The sequence below is a fragment of the Dermacentor albipictus genome, chromosome 1, assembly GCF_038994185.2.
Source record: "Dermacentor albipictus isolate Rhodes 1998 colony chromosome 1, USDA_Dalb.pri_finalv2, whole genome shotgun sequence".
Classification (NCBI taxonomy): Eukaryota; Metazoa; Arthropoda; class Arachnida; order Ixodida; family Ixodidae; genus Dermacentor; species Dermacentor albipictus.
Window position 1 is genome coordinate 342,885,392 of NC_091821.1, and position 21,885 is coordinate 342,907,276.

A 21,885-nucleotide genomic window follows, 5' to 3' on the forward strand; every position below is an offset into this window, starting at 1 on the left:
TTGCCGAGTAGTATGCTGCAGCGCAACAACTAAAGAACAGTCGACTTTCGTTCCTCCCACTTTTGCGAAACTGCAAGGTTTGGTAGAACTATCCGAAAGGTCGAACTAACAAACATCAGTAAAATTACCGAACTCAAAGCTTTTTTATTGCTTTACGTAATCTGCAATGTACTTTTCTTTTCTCTTGAAGCCAGATTCAGGATGCCGTAAAGAGCGTCGACAACTTAAATTTCTTAACGCTGTACTGAAAAAAAAAAGCCAGTCTAATGAAAGTTATGAAAACAAAAGTCAAGTGAAACTAAGTAAAACAGCTGGGAAGCAGTAGCGTCGTCTGCTGAATTTCTTCTGTTTTCAAGCTTTGAATACCCGCTGCTTGCATGAGGGGGCACCGGTGAAGGTCGGTGGCGGTCGACTGAACCGAAGTGGCATGCTGTGTCGTATGAACCAAAAAATTTTTCTTTCCGTATCAATGTGCGGCTTCTCGCTGGGTCGTTATAGTTCGTCAGAATAAATTAAAACGTCGTACTAATTGAGGTCAAATTTACTAGAGTCAATTGTGACAACTTAAACACCTGCCCTGCTGCGACGTCTGCTACTTCGTTTGCTCAGTCGTATGCTCACCCATTCTAGTTGGGAAGCGGCCAGCGAAATCATGCCGTCGCTCCACAAATGCTTCCCGAATAGCCGAGTGGCTGTTCAGCATCACCACAGGCCTGTGGGCCATCCACATGGTGAAGACGTCGCCGTACGTCTTGGACCACTCGGCTGACTTGGAGTGCAGGTTGTTGGCATTGCGCAGAGCTGCACGTAGTGGGAAGGATTGTTAGGCAGAAGTTTGGTTCATGCATCACGCCAACACTTTAGAAATTACATGAACGTAAAGCTCGAAACGAGGCTCTTGGCTTGCGCAAAGGTACACGAGATCGGTCTCTACTCGCTAATTAATCATGGTCGTTAAAGAAACAAGTTATTTAATGAACTAAAGCGGCAGGAAAACTGTTTAGCGGTTTCCACTCGAGACTTGCAAGATCGAACGATGGTCAGAAAACAAGGTCAATTGAACCAGATTGGAGGGCCCCAGAAGAATGGATCGATGCTTCAACCTATCTTTGTAAGGACTGAATAAAAGGATATGGTATACATTGAAAAACTAGAAAAAGAGAGAAAGAGAGAGAGACGTTTATTAATTAAAAAATATGTACATGTATCAAATGCAACCCTTGCGGTTTTTTACGGCGAGGTGCCTAGATTAAGGTAATTGTTTCACACCTTAACAGGTTCGGAAAATAGCGCTTTTAAGTGTCCGTCCTGTCATCATCTTCAACTCACGCTACAATCTCCTCGCTATAGAGTACTAACGAGCCGTCTCCTGACGTTTGCTTAAAGACCGCCTCTGTATCGCCTGCACATCATAATTAAAGGGGTAGCATAGTTACTTTAAAGTGACTGCATGAGACTAAAGCACCAACGATTACAAAGTGCCTGCATTTAGGATTATGCTATCTTGGAATTTATAATGAAAAGTAACATGTATGAGCTTAAGCAAAAAAATTACAACTCGCTAGACAGATTTGCCTATAAGATATAATCGATTTATCTCGGTTAGTACACAATTGTTTTCCGTGCCTGTGACCATAGAGTTTCCAACAAAAGTGCCAGAGGGAACTCTGGATTATTGTCTACGGTAGCTGCGAGTAGGGTGGCTCAGCCAGCGTGGGAACGATGGTTGGTACATGGATTTCCCTAAACTTGACCTATCAGTTTTAAGCGACTTAGTGACTTCGCAAATTGACGAATTTCCACAACGCCATTGCGCTATAGGGATCACAATTGGCAGTGATTGCACATGTGTGCGGAGACTAATTGCCTTGTTTTGCTTAGAAAGCTACGAAAGCTTGGAAAGGTATAAAGCTAAAACGGAATAAATAACGTCGTGAGAGCGCTTGAAACCGCAAGTACAAAGATTAGACAAATCCGTGTACTACCCACCATTCCAGTGGTAGCTGATCGACCCCAGATGCCAGCATTCTGTCTGGTAATTATTGTAGGAAACTTTATTGGTGTGGTCAACTCTGGCGTTGTGCTAGTACTCTTGCCTGTGTGACACGCTTTGGAATTGGTAAGGCTCCACGCACTGACAAGCGAGGTGCTTTGAGCGCATTTATCTGCGCTACCTTTAATTTACGACTTGATACCACCTTTAAAATCGGTTTCACCACCACCACCACCACCACCACCACCACCACCACCACCACCACCACCACCACCACCACCACCACCACAACAACAACAACAACAACAACAACAACAACAACAACAACAACAACAACAACAACAACAACAACAACAACAACAACAACAACGAAAACGACGACGACGACGACGACGACGACGACGACGACGACGATGACGATGACGACGACCACGACGACGACAGTGTTAAAGTTTTCTGTTTGAAACGTTTTTGCAAACAAGATTCTGCGGAAAAGAGAAAGCATTGAGGAATATTTTTCAGAACTAAACCGTGCGCTTCAATACTTGAACAGCATAGAATGCGCCGGAACATGAATCCTTAATATCTTGGAGAGAGTACTATCCCTGCTATACGGACAAGAACCTGCGCAAGGTCCCGTGTATGCTAGAGCATGTCATAACCATTGTGGACGTTCGATCAAAACACTGAAGGTTCCGCAAACATGCGACACTAATTTATCTTGAATCTATCACAGTCGCTTTGTCAAACAGCAACATCAATCAAACAACAGCGTCTGGGACGCGATTACGCAGTGGTAATCGCTAAGCGCAAAACGCTTCGCATTATGGCATAAACCTGCTAATCTCACAGTTCTAGTCTTTGTTTATACATAGGCAATGCTTGTTAGTGTTCGGCAGGGAGTACGCGCTCGGCCAGTTTGATTTGGTTGCTCCGGAGGCGCCTCATTGTGGTACGTGTCCCCGATGCGCAGCATGACTGCCGCTTTGGCGTTTCAAGGCCGGGGAAGTTTCTTCAACTGTCGGTGGGGCAAAGCGTTCTAGAAGTCACACTTCTTCCTTGGAATGCACTGTATGAATATTGGTGGTATATGAAGTTTATTGTGTACGCTTATTCCCATTGTTGCCCCACTCCTATTTCTACGGTCAGATTTGTCGCAGGATTTCGCGAACAGTAGCAAATAATTTCGTGGTACAACCGTCGATCTGCCCTTCCCCAACTCTTATTTAGCCTCTGTCGTAATAAGGCAGGGACCACGCTGTTCGCAGCTTGCTGCAGGCTTCTCCGAGCTTGTGCCAATTGTAGACGGCTGCATGGCTTCGTCAACGGACAAAAAGCTTCAGGATAAAAAAGATTCCGGGTCCTGTGCCTGCCTCAGCGTGTGTATATATATATAATGTGCAAAATTTTTTTTAATTATATAAGTCGACCATCTTGAACATTGCGTTTTCGGTTGCACAGTTGGGTGCAAGTTGGTTCAGCACTAATAATAACAAAGGCATCTCCAGTGGCACCATTTGCAACAGCAATAAAACTGTGCTGCTAGGTGGCGTCTGAAGTGCATGGTTTCACGGAGGCATTGCTGATGTAGCCTATAAGCAGTTATTGCTTGAATTCGAGCCTATATAGAGTATCGGGCATTTCAAACATGGATATTTTCTAGCGAAAGGACTATAGCATGACGAAAAAAGAAATGTGTGCATCGGGGGGCCTCAAACAAGCGCCATACGTTTCAAAGGGGCTTGCCTTCATCATTTTTTAAAAAAACAAGTTCGTTTCAAAAATGCTTGTATAGTCGTTGTGTCATTTTTCTGCCTCCTTATGCACGCGTAGGTGAGGCTGGATATACTAATGCGCGATGAAATAACCCACGCTGGTACACTGCTGAGCGCGAAGAGACTCACTCAGCAGGTTGCCAACAAGAGGAAGTGGGAAGGGTCCCTTCGGGTAGTTGGACACACGGTGGTAGAAGCGGCCCACCAGGTACGTCACCACGAAGACCAGCGCTGTGGTGATCCATCGCCAGTCGACGGGGCTGGAGAAGTCTCCGAGGACGGTCATGTCTGCGCCTCTAGAAAATTTCGTTCAAATCGATTTAGTCTATTGACCACAAGAAAGATGAGGAAGTGAACTTATGGACAATATACTCTGAAGAAACAGCTTCCACGAACTGCATCACAAGAATGCGGATGGCGAATCCATGCTTAAAGAGAAACAAACGAGGCTGAAAAGTCGCATAATGTAAGCAATAAAAATAAGATGCGAATACCAAGTCATGCGCAAAGGTTATTTTATATAAAACCATGAAATATCTATTTTTCTTGCGTGCTACAAGAAGCAAGAAGCTAACATAACGGATGATTGACAATTGCATAACCAAACTGAAACAAGCAAACGCTATCGATGCTAAGCTTAGTTAAAAAAAATGGCGTTAACAACGAGCTCAACGTTGACGGAATACTCCCGCAACGGCTGCTTTGTTAAGTGCTTGTCTAATGATCGTACGTTGAAAGCGTTACAATGGGTAGGGAAATTGGGTCTGAGACACGTGATTTCAAAACCAGCAAGGTGATATCCCAAAGGAGATAACGCAGCTGAGAACAAGTTTGCTGAAGCATGTCACGTGACGCTGAAAACCAAGCAGAGAAGAAATTTTCCCGAAGGAACGGCTACAAATATTTAAGATGCGACGCTCGGCGCATTCATGCTGGTTTGTGTTTTCTCTAACAGACTGAAGCGTAATAGATATGTACTACGCTTTTAGACAATGACTCTTACAGGCAATGACGTTTAGGCATGACTCCCTCATGTGGATCATGCCACGTCGCTGCGTAGTGCGTGCCTAATTACTCCATGATCCACTCTCAAGAGTGCACTCTATAGTAATGGACAGGCTCAGATTAACGATCCTGCACTCTCAAATGCATTTTCAGCGAACTAATCAAAATGTAGAGGGCCTTTGACATGCTTGTTAAGATTTCTGTTACCGTGGTTGTGCGACAATTTGAAAATTTATTCCGACATTTAAGGAGGCGTTTTTGCGGATCCCGTGGCCATTAATGTCTTGTGGCACCATTAATTGCCTTGTGAATTTTGAACTGTACTAGTCCGTTTCACACATACAGACTGTATTCCTACAAATTTCGAGTTGTTCAGTGAACTTGTTCAAGTGAAGTACAAGTTTTTCAGTGAAGGCAACGGCTTAAAATTTCCAACACACCGATGAATTCTGCTTCACTTAGTGCAACATTTTTAAAAATTTGTTTGACTTGTTGTTTGACTAAATTTGTTTGATTTGTTCGCAATCGTCCCAAAACTATAACACTTCACCGGCTAAATTTTCAAACTACCTACTATGTACCTAGATATTTCAATCTGTTCAGCCCTGTACTACTTTCGCGGCACTTCATTTAATTATACAGTTGCGTTCGACAAGCAGTGAAAGAAACATCTCTCGAAGCTCATTCACTCAGGCCACATGCTTGTAATTTTGATTGCGCACATTTAACAACCTCTCCCAACATTCTTTCCCCATCTCAGCTATAACAAAATCTTTGTTAATGAAAATTTATTGCGGACTTTTCGTGGTAAGACCTTTCTTGTCAAGTTCTTCAGGGGGCGCTTTTCCTTGGACGAGTGGAAGGGCACTGGCTGTGTCGGGACCCTTCCGCTGCATCTTGCCGTATCGACAGGTTTGCAGTAATTATTCGCTATATTAGTATCTGCTTATCTTAGAACACCAGTGCGATCATTCTTGTGAAAAAGAGTCTAACTGGTTTGAGCACTGCAAACAAGTAAACCAGGCACGTAGATCACGCCGGGACGGATGTGTGTGAAAGTTATTGGTAAACTCCGCGAAAACCACTGAAAATTCTAATGAAAAGCCGCGCACCTTCCCTCTCGGATAAACCACTCTCCCCTCCAACAGCGCTGACGTCACAGGTAACCTTCGCGTCACGCGCGCGACCTGTAACGCTCAAATGAGCAGCAGCTACAGGAAGAACGTGGTGAGTGTGTCGAAGTGGCACTGCGCCCAAAACTGTCACCCTAAAGGTTCCGAGTAGCCCGAAGAGGCGAAGATCGTGACGCGCCCAAACGTCACGTGGGCCCTCGGGTCTGCTGTAGAAGAAGCGAGGATGTCACTTGTGCGCTTTTTTCGAGGAAGCGTAAGGAGACTCGGCAGCCTTGAAAGTAGTCAGCCTCTTTTGACCATCACTTCACAATATCTGTTTTTTCCTTCTGTCTCCGATATTACTGAAACCTTCATAAAAAGTCTCGCCATAGAACGTTTCCTACAGGACATTTTACATCTTCCAGTGTGTATGCGAAAATTCGTACAAAGCCTTGTGACGGGTCTTTGAACTAACGAGTTGTACGGCGAACAACATCTGCCTGTATTGGAGAATTCATAGACTGCACTAAGCGAAGAGTTAAGCCGCAGCTTTTACCAATTATGGAGGCCGCCTATAAGCGCTTCCAGGAGACAGCAAAATAAATTTATTATAAGAGAAAAGTTCAGAGAAAGGACTTCCAAGAGAAGTGTGTAACTGTACAAGCCTACTATGTTCGGGTCTTTCAGTCATAGCTGCAAGACACTGATTGTGGGAGGAAGGGAAGGCAGCACTGAAGTCCTTGCCATCAACATTGCGGTGTGGACCCCACGAGAAACTGGTATTCGAGATTAGAGAACTAATCCAAACCTTGACTGAGAAAGGACACCAAGTGACATTTCAGTGGCTTCCAAGTCACTGATGCGTCATAGAGAACGAACACGCCGATAACGCTGCTCGGTCGGCTCTTCAAGGCGACGAAGAGAAGCCGATACCGTTATCAAGGACAGATACCACTAGAAAACTTCGAATGCTCACCTGTGATATTACGTTCTCCTTGTGCAACGCAGGAAGTTTTCAAAACAACCGGCTGCACAACCTAGACGTATACCTACGCCTTTGCATTCCACGTGGACTCTGCCGTCGCGAAGCCACCCTGCCTTGTCGAATATGGCTAGGGGTGGCCTTCACCGAGTCTTTTGCTTTCCGAATCGGATGGGCCGACGACGCCTCGTGTGATAACTGTGGTAGCGAGGAGACTTTTTAACACCTTCTCTCTGACTGTTCTCACTACAATTTACAGAGACGATCGCTCGCAATCAGAATAGTGCTCTTTGACCAAGGACCTCTTACAGAAGAACTTATTTTAGAATGCCGACATCCCAAGCCGTCGCAGCGGAGGGCGACGAGGGTTCTGTTGGAGTTTTTAGGGCAACAGAATTGGACAAGCGGTTGTAGCCTGAACAGATCTTTGTAGTGCTGCATGTGCTACTGTGCTGTGCGGTGACGGTATTGCGTGACAGTGACTGAGTGGTATCGTACGTCTCTGCTCCATTCTTTCTCTCTGCTTTGCTATCACTTTACCTGCCCCTTCCCTCTCTCCCCAGCGTAGGGTAGCAAACCCTGTCTTCCCATCTTGGTAACCTAACTACCTTTGCCTTTTCTCTCCATCTCCCGTTTTCATTCTTTGCACCCTGTTGTTATCGACAAAGTCAAATGCTCAAAGCTGCCTCGCCTGTCAGAGCTTGTTTCCTCTCAAATGTGACTGGCTACGTGTAATTACTTACTGAAAAAGCAATTGAGTTATAGTTAGCGTTGCTGAGTAAAATATTAATCGTTAAATTATACAATTGCGAAAACACAAAACTGATTGCAACTAATTCATTGCATGTAATTCGTTACTTACCTCTTTTTCAAACAGATGCGAGGGAGATGACCATTAAACAAGAAAGAAATAGTGTTACAGCTCACCTTTCAGACGCTTGCATTCTGCGCTCTGACAAGTGACGACGCCGTATTAAATAGAAAACACTTGCACGCCAGCGAGTGCGCATGCGCATTATTACGCAATATTGCTATTGCGCTAGCGTCATAGCGACCAAGGCGCTGATAATTCCTCACCGCCTGGCTGCACATACGTATACTCCGTCTTACCAGTTCCATGCACCACTGCGAGGACTACAAGACGGGCCAGCCAATCAGTGACGAGAGCCAGCTGCATGTATAAGAGAAGGGAGGAAAGCTCGCCCATTGCGCACAACTAATCCTTGCATGGCACTTTTATTCAGTCAACGTCGTTCACAGCATGTTGAATTGGGCTGGTTGGTAAAAACGTCCTATTTTGTTTAGTTCTGTTTCCTTCATGCTTCCTCGCACAGAGGTCAATGAGAGGCCAACAACGCTCGAAATCTCTAGTTGCTTTTCTTTTTCTATTGGCTGACGTGATACACAGCTCTCGCTGAATTGCACAGTATTAGTGAGACGGGACACACGTATGTGAACGCGGAAGCTCTGCCTCTTGTACCATGGACTCCAGTTTGATCGATGCTGAACGCGTAGATACACGTGCCCTTTTTATCATTTGCCACTGCTCGACCTTCCTTTCTGCACCTTATCCGAATGTTTTGTTTGACCCGCCGTGGTTGCTCAGTGGCTATGGTGTTGGGCTGCTGAGCACGAGGTCGCGGGATCGAATCCTGGCCACGGCGGCCGCATTTCGATGGGGGCGAAATGCGAAAACACCCGTGTACTTAGATTTAGGTGCACGTTAAAGAACCCCAGGTGGTCGAAATTTCCGGAGTCCTCCACTACGGCGTGCCTCATAATCAGAAAGTGGTTTTGGCACGTAAAACCCCATAATTTAATGTTTTGTTTGCCTCATCCTTTCTTTGTACGAAATCGTGCGCACAATCCTATGCGGTCGCACTGCGTGAACGCTGTGTTTGTTCAAGCCCATTAGAGAATACTATGTAAGACAATGGCTCGGAGATGAAGAGGCACCAGGGACACTTGGAACATACACATATATCACGGGTAACAACCGATAACCTCGAGAACGCGCAGTCATGTTTAGAATAGGGCTGACTTATGCCCATCAATCAGAAATTAGTAAAATACCACGAGCAACAGAGAGACCTATCTAATGCAGATAAAAATTCGTATGATTGAATATACATCACGCGTTCTTCTTATTTCGAACTATTTTTTAGAACGTCATCTGGAGCACATAGCAGACTTCGGCCTGTGCGTATTTATTAACTGATAAGGCCGAGGCACGCGATAAATCAAATTTTGCAGTTACTTGATTAAAACGCTTCCACTACTTAATGCTCGACGGAGAAGATAGTCCTAGGACACTAGTGCGAACCGGGTTCCCCAATTAGGGATTTAAACCCGTTCCTCCGAACCTCAAGGCCTTGTCGATTGCGTGATCGACTTCAAAATTAGAGCAAGTTTCATCACCTGAGTGTGCGCATGCTTCTCTATTATTCCTTTTTTCCATTGAATAACTTTTACGTGCTTTATCTCTTTTCCCAGCACAGGATAGCCAGCTGGTATTTACACTGGCTAACTTCATTGGCTTTCCCTCTTATTTTGCTTTTCCTCCTCTTTCCACTAGATAAAGTTCTAATCATTCACTTTAGGACACATGTTAGAAAAGTAAAATTGATGGCCAAAAGCATGACCGCTTGGCAAAAATAAGGCTAGCAAGGCTTTCGATATGTCCGTGCTGAAAATGTGCTACAGTATACTTTGAGTTCCAGTCAATAGTTCCTGCAATGTCTTCCTCTAGCAGTTCATGACGACATTAACATCAAGGTCAATCTATTTGTTATCAGACTTCAGAAATGGATATCTCCCAACTGGTGACAGTATCAAAATTTCTACTCAGTGACTACGATTTCATTATTAGGCAACTCAATTTCTGAAATTGCAACTTTCTTCGCCATGTGAATAAAGAACTGGGCAGAAAGCTTCTACTGTGGAGTAGTTTCCTGTTTACCAAGTGTTGTCTTTATTCTCATTTCAGATACCACCGGTCCTGCCAACCTCAGAAGCCAGTCTTCCGATAATGTGGGTAAAAGGTTTCCCTAGATTTTCCTAGATGTGTGCAGTATGTCGTTAGTATTAAGTTTGCCAATCTAATTTTTGTGGAGATAAAGTATTTGTATTGGCAAAATTTACTACAAACTTCTGAAAAATAAATCTGTTTCTAAGCTCATTTAGAGGTATTGTAATAATAAAGTCATTAGAATCAACCTGAAATGATGTCGCAGTACGAGTTGTCGTGTTAACAACACAACACCCTGCTTAAGCCATATTTTCTCAAGAAGACGTCACCACGTTTATGTTTTGTGTCTGTCAGAAATTCTTTCGCACGATGAGTAAAATAACTAGATTACATGAAGCGTTATTCGAATTGTAAAAAAAGCCAGGCGGCTAACCTTCTCTATAAAATCTGGCAGTGTGAAAACATTGTGCCACTTCTTGACATCAATATAAAAGATGCGAATAACTTCTTTTTGCTTGCCGTGTACTGAGGTAATACCAACAAATGTGCGTGCTTACGCGTCATTTGCAGTGAAGCACTCATATATACTGCCAATTTTTATCCTTCCTCCAAAGCAAAACTCAGCGGAGCACATTACCACTGGAACTCTGCCCATGTTTGCTTTGTCTATGAGCGGTTCCCCGGTAAATTTTAGTGTAAGCGTGTATAAGTAGCAGTACTTCGTTAAATAGCCTATGGAACCCGCACCTTGTCGTTTTCTTGGCAAGACACGTTCACAACGCTGCAGTACGACCAAAAGTCATACTTCGCCCGCTAGTGCCGAGGTAATTTACGATGGCTGAGATCAAAGCACCTCAGTTGGTCCACTATTTCAATGTCGTAGCGTTAAATTTCCCTAGATTTAGACAAATTTCCCTATTTCATTGAACTAGGCGTAAGATTCCTAGATCTATGGAAAGTGGTTGGAAGCACTGCATACTACACACTTTCGCACCTGAGCCTTCATTTAAAAGTTACCCTTTGTTCATTTAAGCACTCATCGCTCAACATTTTCCAGATGGTTCTCCAGCGCAGTATTCAAGATGATAAAGTTGGCAGCGCTATGTCTGCTTTTCAGGTATCCTTGGCCCAGTTATGTGTCTCAGCGATATTCGGTTTCACTGCGCAATGCAGGTTGCAATCCAGGGGTGCTGCCAAGGCTGGATACGAAGTTTGTTGGTGTTTTATGAATGCTACACATACTGTCCTGCAGAAGGGTTGAAAGCCGGGCCAGTTGGTACATAGTTGACTACGTACCAACTAGTCAAAGTAGTGACTGTCTTTTTCTTTCAACATACTGCCCCCCATTTGTTTCTGGCGAGCATGATAACTTGATGAGCGGGAGTTAGAAGCATACTGGAAGCGAAGCCGTTCAAGTTACCATGCGAAGATTTACCGGCAGAGGTGTAAGTGAGCATCCACACGAGTCGGACGAATATGTATAGAACAAGTTCATGTGGGCAAGCATCTCCCCGGACTTGTCCTAGCACCGACACAGCAGGTGAGCAGCGTTTCAAAGTTCATGCGCAGTTTTCCAGAAACGAGGTCTAGGATCTTTCCGTCTGGACCTCTTCCGATTTGCCCTTCAGCTTAGGGTCGTGGTCAACGCCGTAGATGTAGACCCATTATTATTCCCAGTATTCTTGGAAATAACCAGGTGACCTGTCAATAACAAGCGGTTTTTTTTAATCGCGCGGTTAGCATTTTTAGTGTAGGAGAGCTAACGTAAACATGAAGTCGGAAAATCTGCAGATTGTGTGTGCAGTTACTATATAAAGACTGATTAAGATAACAGTTGTTATCAAAGCTATTTTTCGCATATATTTAGCCACATAAGCTTTTCAATGGACGGTTTGCAAATAGTCTGTAGGCAGTGATAGGCAAAAAGCTTGGGGCTATTAGTCGGAGACAATGTTTGGACAATCTCTACACTTCCCGATAAAATACGTGCTATCGTAGCCTAATAGTGATAGCATTGGGTTGCTGTGCTCAAAGACAGAAGTTCAATTACACTGTCAGTCATCAATCCTCTTTATGACTGTTACGTCTCAAAACGGCGATGTTTCACAATATATTGTTTCACAAGATGTAGATGTTTCACAAGTTATTGTAAGGAAGAAAAAAAAAACGAACGCGCACACATGGAGACACACACACAAAAGGCGTTCCAGTTAAAGTCGTTCACACAGGCCGTAGATCGGTAGGCCGGTAGTTTTTTTTTTGCGTTTTCCTCTCTGTCATCTTTCTAACCCCTATCCCCCATCCCCAGTGTAGGGTAGCAAACCGGAGACTCATACCTGGTTAACCTCCCTGCCTTTCCTCTTCATTCTCTCTCTCTATTTAAATAAATAGTTTTAAATAACACATTGCCTTCCATGCTAACTACTGATACGAAAAAGTTCTGGCGCACTATTAACCCAAAACATGACGACGCCATAACCCTTGTTGATAGCACCGATACTGCGATTGCCCCTGCCGATTGCGCATCTGTATTAAATGGCGTTTTTGCGCGTAACTTTTCTAAACACGCTCATGTAACACGCCCAACTACACTATCTTACGACTACGCCGCAATGCACCCTTTAATAATCGAACCCGTTGGCATAGAAAAAATAATCGCCTCATTGAAACTCTCATCCGCTCCTGGCTGTGACTTAATTAACGCTAAGTTTCTAAAAAACACTAGCACATATTGTTCCATTATTCTTGCAAAGATTTTACAGCAATCACTTGACAATGGTTCACTGCCTGCTGATTGGAAGGTGGGGAAGGTGATTCCACTCTACAAAACAGGTACTAAACATTCCCCACTGAACTATCGGCCTATTTCCTTAACGAGTATACCATGCAAAATTATCGAGCATGTTCTGTCTTCTCATATCGCCAACTTCTTAGAAGAAAACTCCTTTTTTTCTGAGTTTCAACACGGCTTCCGCAAAACATACTCATGTGACACCCAACTAGTATCATTCACGCATAAACTAAACCTATTGCTTGACCACTCTTCAGTTGCAGATCTAATTTTTTTGGACTTCGCAAAAGCGTTCGATAAAGTGTGCCATAGCTTATTAATCTACAAACTGCAACAACTAAACCTTGAGCCTAAAATTCTGTACTGGCTTGAAGTTTTCCTCACTAACCGTTCACACTTCGTTTCAGCTAACGAAGCAACATCTAATCTGAGTCCTGTTTATTCAGGTGTACCACAAGGCTCCGTGCTTGGACCCCTCCTATTTCTCATATATATTAACGACTTACCTTCCTGTGTTTCATCTCAAATTCACCTATTTGCTGACGACTGCGTAATTTACACCGAAATAACTCGCGACGAGGATGTTACCAGGCTTCAAGCTGACCTTAACGCCATTTCTGCATGGTGCAATTCATGGTTAATGGAACTAAACGTTAACAAGTGCAAATTCATGCGTGTATCTCGAACTACCAGTGAACCACCTGTGTACTCCCTTAATAACACTCCATTAGAATTGGTAACAACTTACAAGTACCTTGGCCTTCACATCACCTCTGATCTTACTTGGAATACTCACATCACCCATATAATAAGTAACGCTAACAGAATGCTAGGTTACTTACGACGCAACTTTTCCAAAGCACCTTCTTCCTTAAAATTAATCCTCTATAAAACTTTAATACGACCTAAACTTGAGTACGCTGCTTCAATCTGGGATCCAGGTCAAGTAAACCTAATACACTCACTAGAAATGGTTCAGAATAACTCTACTCGTTTCATTCTTTCTAACTATAATAGAACCGCGAGTATCAGTGCCATGAAATCTAGCCTCAACCTACCGTCCTTGTTATCACGTCGAAAATTGTTCCGTTTGTGCCTTTTTCATAAATTATTTCATCACCCGCTGCTACGCAACAAACTTATTTCTCCGCCTCCGTATGTATCACCCAGACTAGACCACATTCATAAGGTTGACATTTCATTTTGCAGATCGAACGCTTTTTTGCAGTCATTTGTACCACGCACTTCCAATGAGTGGAATCACCTCCCCGCCTCGATAGCCACTATCGCAGATCACCAATTATTCAAGAATGTCATAGCTAACACTGTATAACTAGGAACCTTTTTTTTCATATTGTTCAACCTGTACTCACAAATGCCTTAGCTAACATTGTATATCTAGGTGCCATTTGTTAAATAGTTTTGTTTATACATATTCATATACATAATTTTCTGCACTAATAACTCCTGTTTGTTGAATTTACCCGTTTTTGCTTGTAACCACTCCCCTCTATAATGCCGTAATGGCCCTGAGGGTATGATTAATAAATAAATAAATAAACAAATATTGTAAGGAAGGCGTGCTGAACAGGCTGCAATTGTTTGTTAGACGCAGCAAAACCAAACGAATTTGCGCGTTCACTGGGTAAAGCACAGCTGGCTGTGGCTAACGTATTGTTTTTATATGAGAACCCTGTCAGTGATAGCACTGATTGAACCACGGCAATTTGCGAACCAATGTACTACGTCCACTGCTTGCGTAGGGAGCTAAAGAGTGCACAAATTTATCATCCACTTCACCTGCGACGACACTAGGAGTTGGGAAATCAAAGATATGGTCGCCTGCGTGCAGCTGCCACCACGATTGTATGTTTATCGAGAGTCCTCCTGTGGCTACGCACATTATTTCAGATATCGTGTGTTTACGCCGAGTCTGGAATCACGCAACACTCCTGTCGAAAGAATCATTGCGTTGAGGTGCGTCAATCGCGATACGATGAGCGTCAACACGTGCGGGAAGATTAAGACCAAACCTTATTATGTTCTCTAGACAGCCGCCCCACTAGAAAGTTTCCTGCATTACCACAAACTACTTTTACCACAGATGTATTGCCTACTCAACAGAAAGCACCTGAACTAACTTTGATGGTTGGCAGTAGAAGGTAGTCTAGCGAACGTGTCCAAAGCCTATTATTGTTGCTCTGTATCATCGATGTCATGGAAAATGAAAAGATAACAAGTGCTTCTTCATCTCTTATTCTGCTCTCTCGAGCTGAACTATTTCGGCATTTCCGTTCGCCTTGAGCATGCGCCCTTCACGACGAACTATTTGCTCTACGCCTGTCGTGCGGCTTCACGGACAGCGCGGCAATTTTTGAGGCAGTCTTCGTGGCGAGAAGTTTTGACTAACTGGGCATATTCACACTGATATCTTCCTGTTTGCTGACCGGTTGGTTATTTCCCTTTTCTGTCCCCCGCACTGTGGAGCAGTCTTAAGGAATCTACATCATAAGAAGGAAATCCGCAGACAAATAAAAATTGATATTTGGGTGCTATTAGCAGGGGCTTCCAAGTTACGACTGGCAACGTACTAGTGTACTTGAATAGTATTTTTTTGCCATCCAGTACCAATTCATGTGGTCGAAACTCGGAGTGAGAAGGATTAGTATTATCATTTACTTATCTATTTTTGTGGTACATCATGCAGAAATTGCGTAGCTGAGGCACGCTCTGCGTTAATCTCTATATTGCAGCATACACATGTAACAGAACAGAAGAGAAAGCATTTTTAGGGAAGCCAAGCATTCAACGGGTGATGACGTGAAAGATAATAGGAGCAACATTAAAAGGTAGCAAGAAAGCTCTGTAGATTGAAAGCAGACATATAAATGTGGTGTTATGGTTGAGATTAATATAGAAAAATTGAGCTGATCAGGTCATCTAGGCCCTAGGGCAAGTAATTACTGTTAGACTAACTCAATGAGTGCTAAGGAAATGAAGACGAAGCCGATGGAGACAGAGGACTCGGATGAGTTATGCGGTTAGGAAATATAGTAGACATTAGGTGGGTTCGACTAACCCAGAGTCAGGGTAACTGGATCTCTCTGGGAGCTAGAGGTTTACGTTCTGAAGTGCGCTTAACGTAGCCGGGTTGTTATGATCCTGATTCTGATGGTAACCCCTATGGAGCACTCCTTATTTTTTATAGGAATAATAATTTGTACCTCCTTCATTGCATACAATATCAAGGTTATAAAATGCGTGGAGCAGACCACAAGTGAACGTAGCTCTCCACACCAAACATCTACTAAAAGTATAATCATTGCCTGGTGTGGGTTTCTTGAGATTATGCTAGCTTATGTGGGGCTCACCGGCTCTGGTGAGAGTACGTAATTTCAGGAGCAGACCAAGCTGGACCACCGGGTGCATCCGCAGCGTACCCATCAAACAGGCCTTGGTTAACGGAAGCTTCTTATGGTCTCCGCTGAGAAGCATGTTTTATCCTTAGAATACAAAACGAAATGCGATTTGGCCGGTTCTCTCAAACGTTCCCTGCAACGCATTTGTCACATATATATTGTATTGCAGCGTTAAATGGAAACTTTAGCTTGATGCCAATCGCAATTGCCCCGATGAAAAATATCTAAAATGAAGAAATTATGTTTTATGTTAGGCAACCACCCACCAAATTCGGCAGAAGTGTGTTACATTTTTCAGAGAAAGTAAAATTCTGCCGACTACTTGCACCGAAATTTTCATTCAGCTACTGGCATTAATCATGAAGCTGCCTAAAATTGGTAAACAGCAGAAAAATTGAAGCATGAAGTTTCCAAATTGAGGAAGCGCGCACCAAAAATAAGTACTCTGGTTTGGCCCACAGTACTTATTTTGAGGCCCCAAACCAAATAAATATAAATACGAGGGCTGTTTTTTTTTCAACGTCCGATCGCTCCGTGCAGGCGCTACGCGGGCAGCAGAAAGCGGACATGCGCTGTAGGCAACTGCGCAGCTCTCGCACTACACACTCCGCCATCGTTGACATTCAGGCGTCAGTCGGCATTGTGCTACAGCCACGTAAACATGGCTGCCATTATTGTTGCTCTCGCCAAGTGTGAATTGCGAAGTGTTATTCGCTTTCTACAGGCTGAATGCCATGGTGCTGCAGAAATCCATCGGAGAATGAGTCGAGTGTATGGGGAAAACTTCATGAGTGATGGTGTTGTGCGTGAATGGTGTCGAAATTTTAAAGATGGACGCAATGATGTGCATGACGTAGGGGGCCAAGGACGCAAATCTGTCGTTTCAGATGACCTGGTTCAACGAGTTGACAGAATGGTTAAAGAAAACCGCAGATTCACCATTACTGCTTTATCTACGGAATTTCCAGAAGTTTCAAGGTATGTTTCGTACTCTATTGTTGCTGAACGGTTACGCTACAAAAAACTTTGTGCACGTTGGGTCCCAAAAATGTTGACGGACGGCCACAAAACTCGACGAATGGCGTCAGCTTTGGAGTTCCTTGAGCGTTATCAGGATGAAGGAGACAACCTTTTGAAATCAATCGTGACTGGGGATGAAACCTGGATTCAGTACGACACACCGGAAACAAAATGACAATCACAACAATGGATGCATTCAAATTCACCAAACAAACCAAAGAAATTCAAAAAACATTCAACAACAGAAAGACCATGGCTGCTGTGTTTTGGGATCAACAAGGTGTGTTGCTCGTGGAGTTTATGGAGGCCGGAACCACAATCACTGCAGCTGTTTACTGTGAAACTTTTATTGTGACAGCTGACCGCTGGAGTTGTTCTGATTCATGACAATGCCTGTCCACACACTTCTGGAGCAACTCAACGGCTTTTCGAACAATTTGGATGGGACATTTTCGATCATCCGCCATACAGTCCAGACTTAGCACCCTGTGACTTTCATCTTTTTCCTGTACTGAAGACGTGGCTTGGTGGGAAGCGCTTTCAAACCAATGGCGACCTTCAAACCAACGTCAAGGACTACTTGAATTCATTGGCGGCAACTTTTTTTGAAGAGGGTATTGCAAAGCTTGTCCACAGATTTGAAAAATGCCTCAACCTCTTCGGTGATTATGTCGAAAAGTAACCGTAACTGTACTAATCTTTTGGTAATAAAATTATTGTTTTAGATGAACTTGTCTTTTATTTAAAGCCTATCGGAGGTTGAAAAAAAAAACGGCCCTCGTAAATTTGTAGCCTAACAGAAGTTGTTGCAATGTCCACGTGAGTTTTGCAGAAGTCCTATGCTCACAAATTAGTATATGTATAAGGAAGCACTGTGTAGCAATTTTGGCTTCTTTATACGTTCTAATTAATTCAATTCACAGTATTGTGATACATGTTTTCACGGTAAGTTAATTTTCTTATCTTCTGTTTTATACATACTGCTAACCTCTTGTGTGGTTCAAGCACGAGAGGCTTTCATTCATACAAAAGAGAACTACAAGAAGAAAAGGCAACCAAACATTTAAATGAAATGCCGAAATAAACAATATACACTAGGACAGTATATTTAGCAGCCACAAAACTGACACTCCAGTTCGTGCATCAGGAGCATGAAAGATATTTGGTGGTAAATTAATCCACTCAAAAACATCTTTAGCAAATAAGCTGTACCTAAATGCTTTTGTCCTGGCCTAAATCGGCATCAGAGCTCTATTTTGGGTATGTAGAGTTTTCCTAACTGCGTGTGACTTTGCGTATACTGGGAGCGTAAATTTAATATTTCCGGCAAGACAATTGTGCGAAAACTCAAAGCGACTAAATTTTTTTGGAGACATCAACAAAGGACAGTGCTGACGCATTAATGAAGTGCGCGAATCATGTCTGCAGTACTTACTGAAAAATATATCGCGCTGCTTTTCTCTGAATTCACCCGAGTTGTGTAATGCCTCCTTTAGTGTGTGGGTCCCATACACGCTTTGCTATAAGACAAGCCTTGCAAGCGAGAAGTGTAACAATACGTGGCGCATCTTTAACTTTTCACCGAAGGAAACATACCTTTTTTTCAGCGCCGATGAACAAATGGTGGATTAAATTAAATCAAATTATTGGGTTTTACGAGCCAAAACCACTTTTTGATTATGAGGAACACCGTATGGAGGACTACGGAAGTTTCGACTACCTGGGGTTCTTTGACGTGCACCTAAATCTAAGTACACGAGTGTTTTCGCATTTCGCCCCCCATCGAAATGAGGCCTCCATGGCCGGGATTCGATCCCGCGACCTTGTGCTCAGCAGCCCAGCACCACAGCCACTGAGAAACCACGGCGGGTTACAAATAGTGGAAATGTGTGCAGACAGTGTTTGTTGTTTAACGTGACGCCAATGTACTTGTAATAATCCACCTCTAGTATGCCGCGGTTTTTGAGCGAATAAACGGATGTGCTAAGTTTTTTCTTGCTTGTTACACGTGAAAGGATAGCTTTTTTCATTGTTCATTTTCGTATTCCAGCTTGTGCACCAATCATCAATACAATGCAAATTTTTGGTAGCACATAGTGGTCATCTTGAGGAGTTGTATGCTTTTAAAGAACATGTCACAACGAGGCAAGCTGAATTGCAACTGTACATTTTTGCAATCGCCAATAGTGTCGTGTAGCCAGGTTTCTCAGATTACTTAAAAATATGGATCATAAGTCAGCAAAAGGATTCCATGGGATCAGTTTTATTAACGATGGTCCTGGTGTACACCGAAAGTAGAAGTTAGGGCTTCGCGTTAGTTGCGAGCTGCGTAACTACGACGTGTCGTTTTTTGGAACTGCTTTGCACGTCACCCTACTCACATCCAACACTAACAGCTGTTCACTGAAACGAAGTTTATCGTGAACTAGGCTTATCTTTTTCCCTGCATGATTCTTTGGAAACGCAAACACTGCTTCTTTCCTTCATTTTGCCAGGCTGCGTGAAATACCTTGTATATTCGCGTACCTCTCAATTTATGGACGTTACACTGTACTTCGTTTCTTTTTCTGTAATCCTGGAAGTGTAATATAATCGGCCTTTTTGGTGCAGGTTTTTTCAAGCTGATAAATACGGCTAACAGATATTCAACGCACGCCTAACTTGTCGTGAAGCAGCTATTCGCTAACTTTATTACCTAACCAAGCGAGCATTGTGAAGGCGTAGCCATATCTGATTTGTTGCGGCACAGTAACACGAAAGCCATCATTTAGAAAATTTGCCAGTGTGTCACAGTACGGAAGCGCATTACGAAGATGAAAATTTAATGAAGGTGGAACTAGGTTAGCATGGAACAAAGAAGACATTTAGCCTACTGTACTCGGACTGCTCTGCAAAATCCAAACTGCTTGAAAGAACCAGAGGAGAAAGAATGAACCCCCCCCCCCCCCCCCCCCGCAAAAAAAGCAAACAAAGAAACAATTGTGAATTATGCACTGGAGTTTTAAAGGTACTTTTGCTGACTTCGTTACTACCTTAATGTACTTGAAACCGGGCGTCTGAAGGGGATTATTCTGCACGCTATACGCCATATAGTGGCCGTAAGAGTTTTGGAGCAGATTAAGCTGTACACAGATTAAGGCGTAATCTGATTATCAGCAGTCGTCAGTGGATTACGGGGCAAGCTCTAACTTTGCTCACGTTGTAGCGTCGACTCAGGGTTTTAGCGTACGGACAACTAGGTTTTCGTAGGGCGGCTATAAGCAGTGCTGGTAACTTTCTATTTTTTTTTCTGTAAGAGTAGCGGCGCGCAACACCTTACATTATTAGCTGAAAGCTGGCAATTGATTACGACGATGATGATGACAACTGCCTCGCATTTTTTTTCCTTTCTATTCTTTAATTCTTCCTGGGTACATTCTCTATTATTCTGAAACTATAGCTTCATGTTACAGCGTTGGCCAACCAACGGTCGGAAAGTGAAAACACAAAGCAATACCTTGTAGATTTCTGATATTGGTATCAGATTTCAAGATTTTCAAGATTTCGGAAGCTTTGCATAGAAGAGCAGCTCTGATGTATTCAGATAAATCACTAAATAGGCTTTTAGTTACGCCTTTACAAGAAGCAAAAACTGGAGGCGTATATCTCCTTGGCATGAAATGGCGGTGAAGCATTGAAATGCGCTAATGTTCCTTGATGAGTTTCACGAGGGCAATTTACTGGCTATTCACATAACTAAAGAGACACTACAATATCGCTAAGATTCCAAGAACGCAAAGTTGCCAGTAAGGTACAACGAAACATCCGCTAAATTTAGCGACTTTTCTCGCTAGGCTACCAACGCTATCTGAAAGTCTCCCAGAAAGCATTTCCACTTCGATCACGGACACACATCACGCGTGTAAAAGGTACTTCATGCGTAAAACAGAAAAGCAAGACAAAGAGCTACTTAGCACGTTTCACGCTTGATGTTGCAACGGTCACTCTTTTGGCGGCTTTGACTAATAGTATAAATGGCGCCACGCTAACGCATTTAACAAGGTTCCTAAGACAACGGGATTTCTTACCTGCGTTCTCTTCAATTGATTTCCCTCTTAATCTTCACTCGTATGCTAGGTTCTTTCCCCGTGCTTTGAGAGAGCCACTGGAGCTCTTTAGTAGAAGTGTCCACTCCAGTTGTAACAGAAGAACATAAATTTTCACTAATGGATATAGCGAGATTGGATATTACCGACAGCCGAGATTGGATGTTGTCTCGATGGACATTAAAGATCTCATGAGATCTGACGCTCATCGCCTTCTTTACCTCGTGGCAAGGAATGGACGCGTACGTGAAGCCACGCTTTGCTTTAACTCTGAGGCTGAATTCACGTTTAGAAGCTACTACAAGTACGCCAAACTACAAGTACGCGTGCCGGCATGCGAAAGCTCGCGCCCACGCGCCTCACGCATGCGTAGATGGTGTAGCACAGATCGCACTCGACTAAGCGTTGCGCGAGCACAGATTGGCACAGATATCTAATGCTTATGCCGTGCCTAGAGTGTACTTGCCACGACCTGCGTGTTACGCACGCTAAAAGATAGCAGTACTGTGCAACATGGCGACACCCAATGTTCCGCTCCAGCGTGAATTCTCGTGATGGCTATGTTTTCGCTCGCGTTGATCGCCAGGAACTATTGAAATGAGCTTTCGCTTTCTCCAAACTCACCTGAGACATTAGTTATGAGGGCGTAGTGCGTCCAGTTTGTGAGATCGTTCTGCGATTCTGGCGCCCGTAGGCCTAACGAGACGCGTTCGCATGGCCACAACAGGATGATGG

General features: G+C 43.5%; 2 protein-coding genes across 3 annotated transcripts in view; one reads left to right on the forward strand and one right to left on the reverse strand.

Moving 5' to 3' along the window:
• LOC135897753 (cytochrome P450 1A1-like) overlaps nucleotides 1–21,885 on the forward strand; it is a 127,793-nt gene that overhangs the window by 64,826 nt on the left and 41,082 nt on the right. Inside the window, exon 2 of the mRNA XM_070531748.1 lies at nucleotides 9,854–9,897. Coding sequence (XP_070387849.1) covers nucleotides 9,854–9,897 — 44 coding nt within the window. The remainder of the gene's footprint in view (nucleotides 1–9,853; nucleotides 9,898–21,885) is intronic.
• LOC135916011 (steroid 17-alpha-hydroxylase/17,20 lyase-like) overlaps nucleotides 1–21,885 on the reverse strand; it is a 62,027-nt gene that overhangs the window by 11,879 nt on the left and 28,263 nt on the right. The window contains exons 1-3 of one of the 2 annotated variants that reach the window (XM_065449581.2): nucleotides 21,775–21,873; nucleotides 3,898–4,064; nucleotides 622–801 (exon numbers count right to left, since the gene is read on the reverse strand). In XM_065449581.2, coding sequence (XP_065305653.1) covers nucleotides 622–801; nucleotides 3,898–4,054 — 337 coding nt within the window. In that variant the 5' untranslated portion in view covers nucleotides 4,055–4,064; nucleotides 21,775–21,873. Of the gene's footprint in view, nucleotides 1–621; nucleotides 802–3,897; nucleotides 4,065–21,774; nucleotides 21,874–21,885 lie in introns of those variants that run through there. The other variant, XM_070531749.1, reaches the window with a different exon arrangement.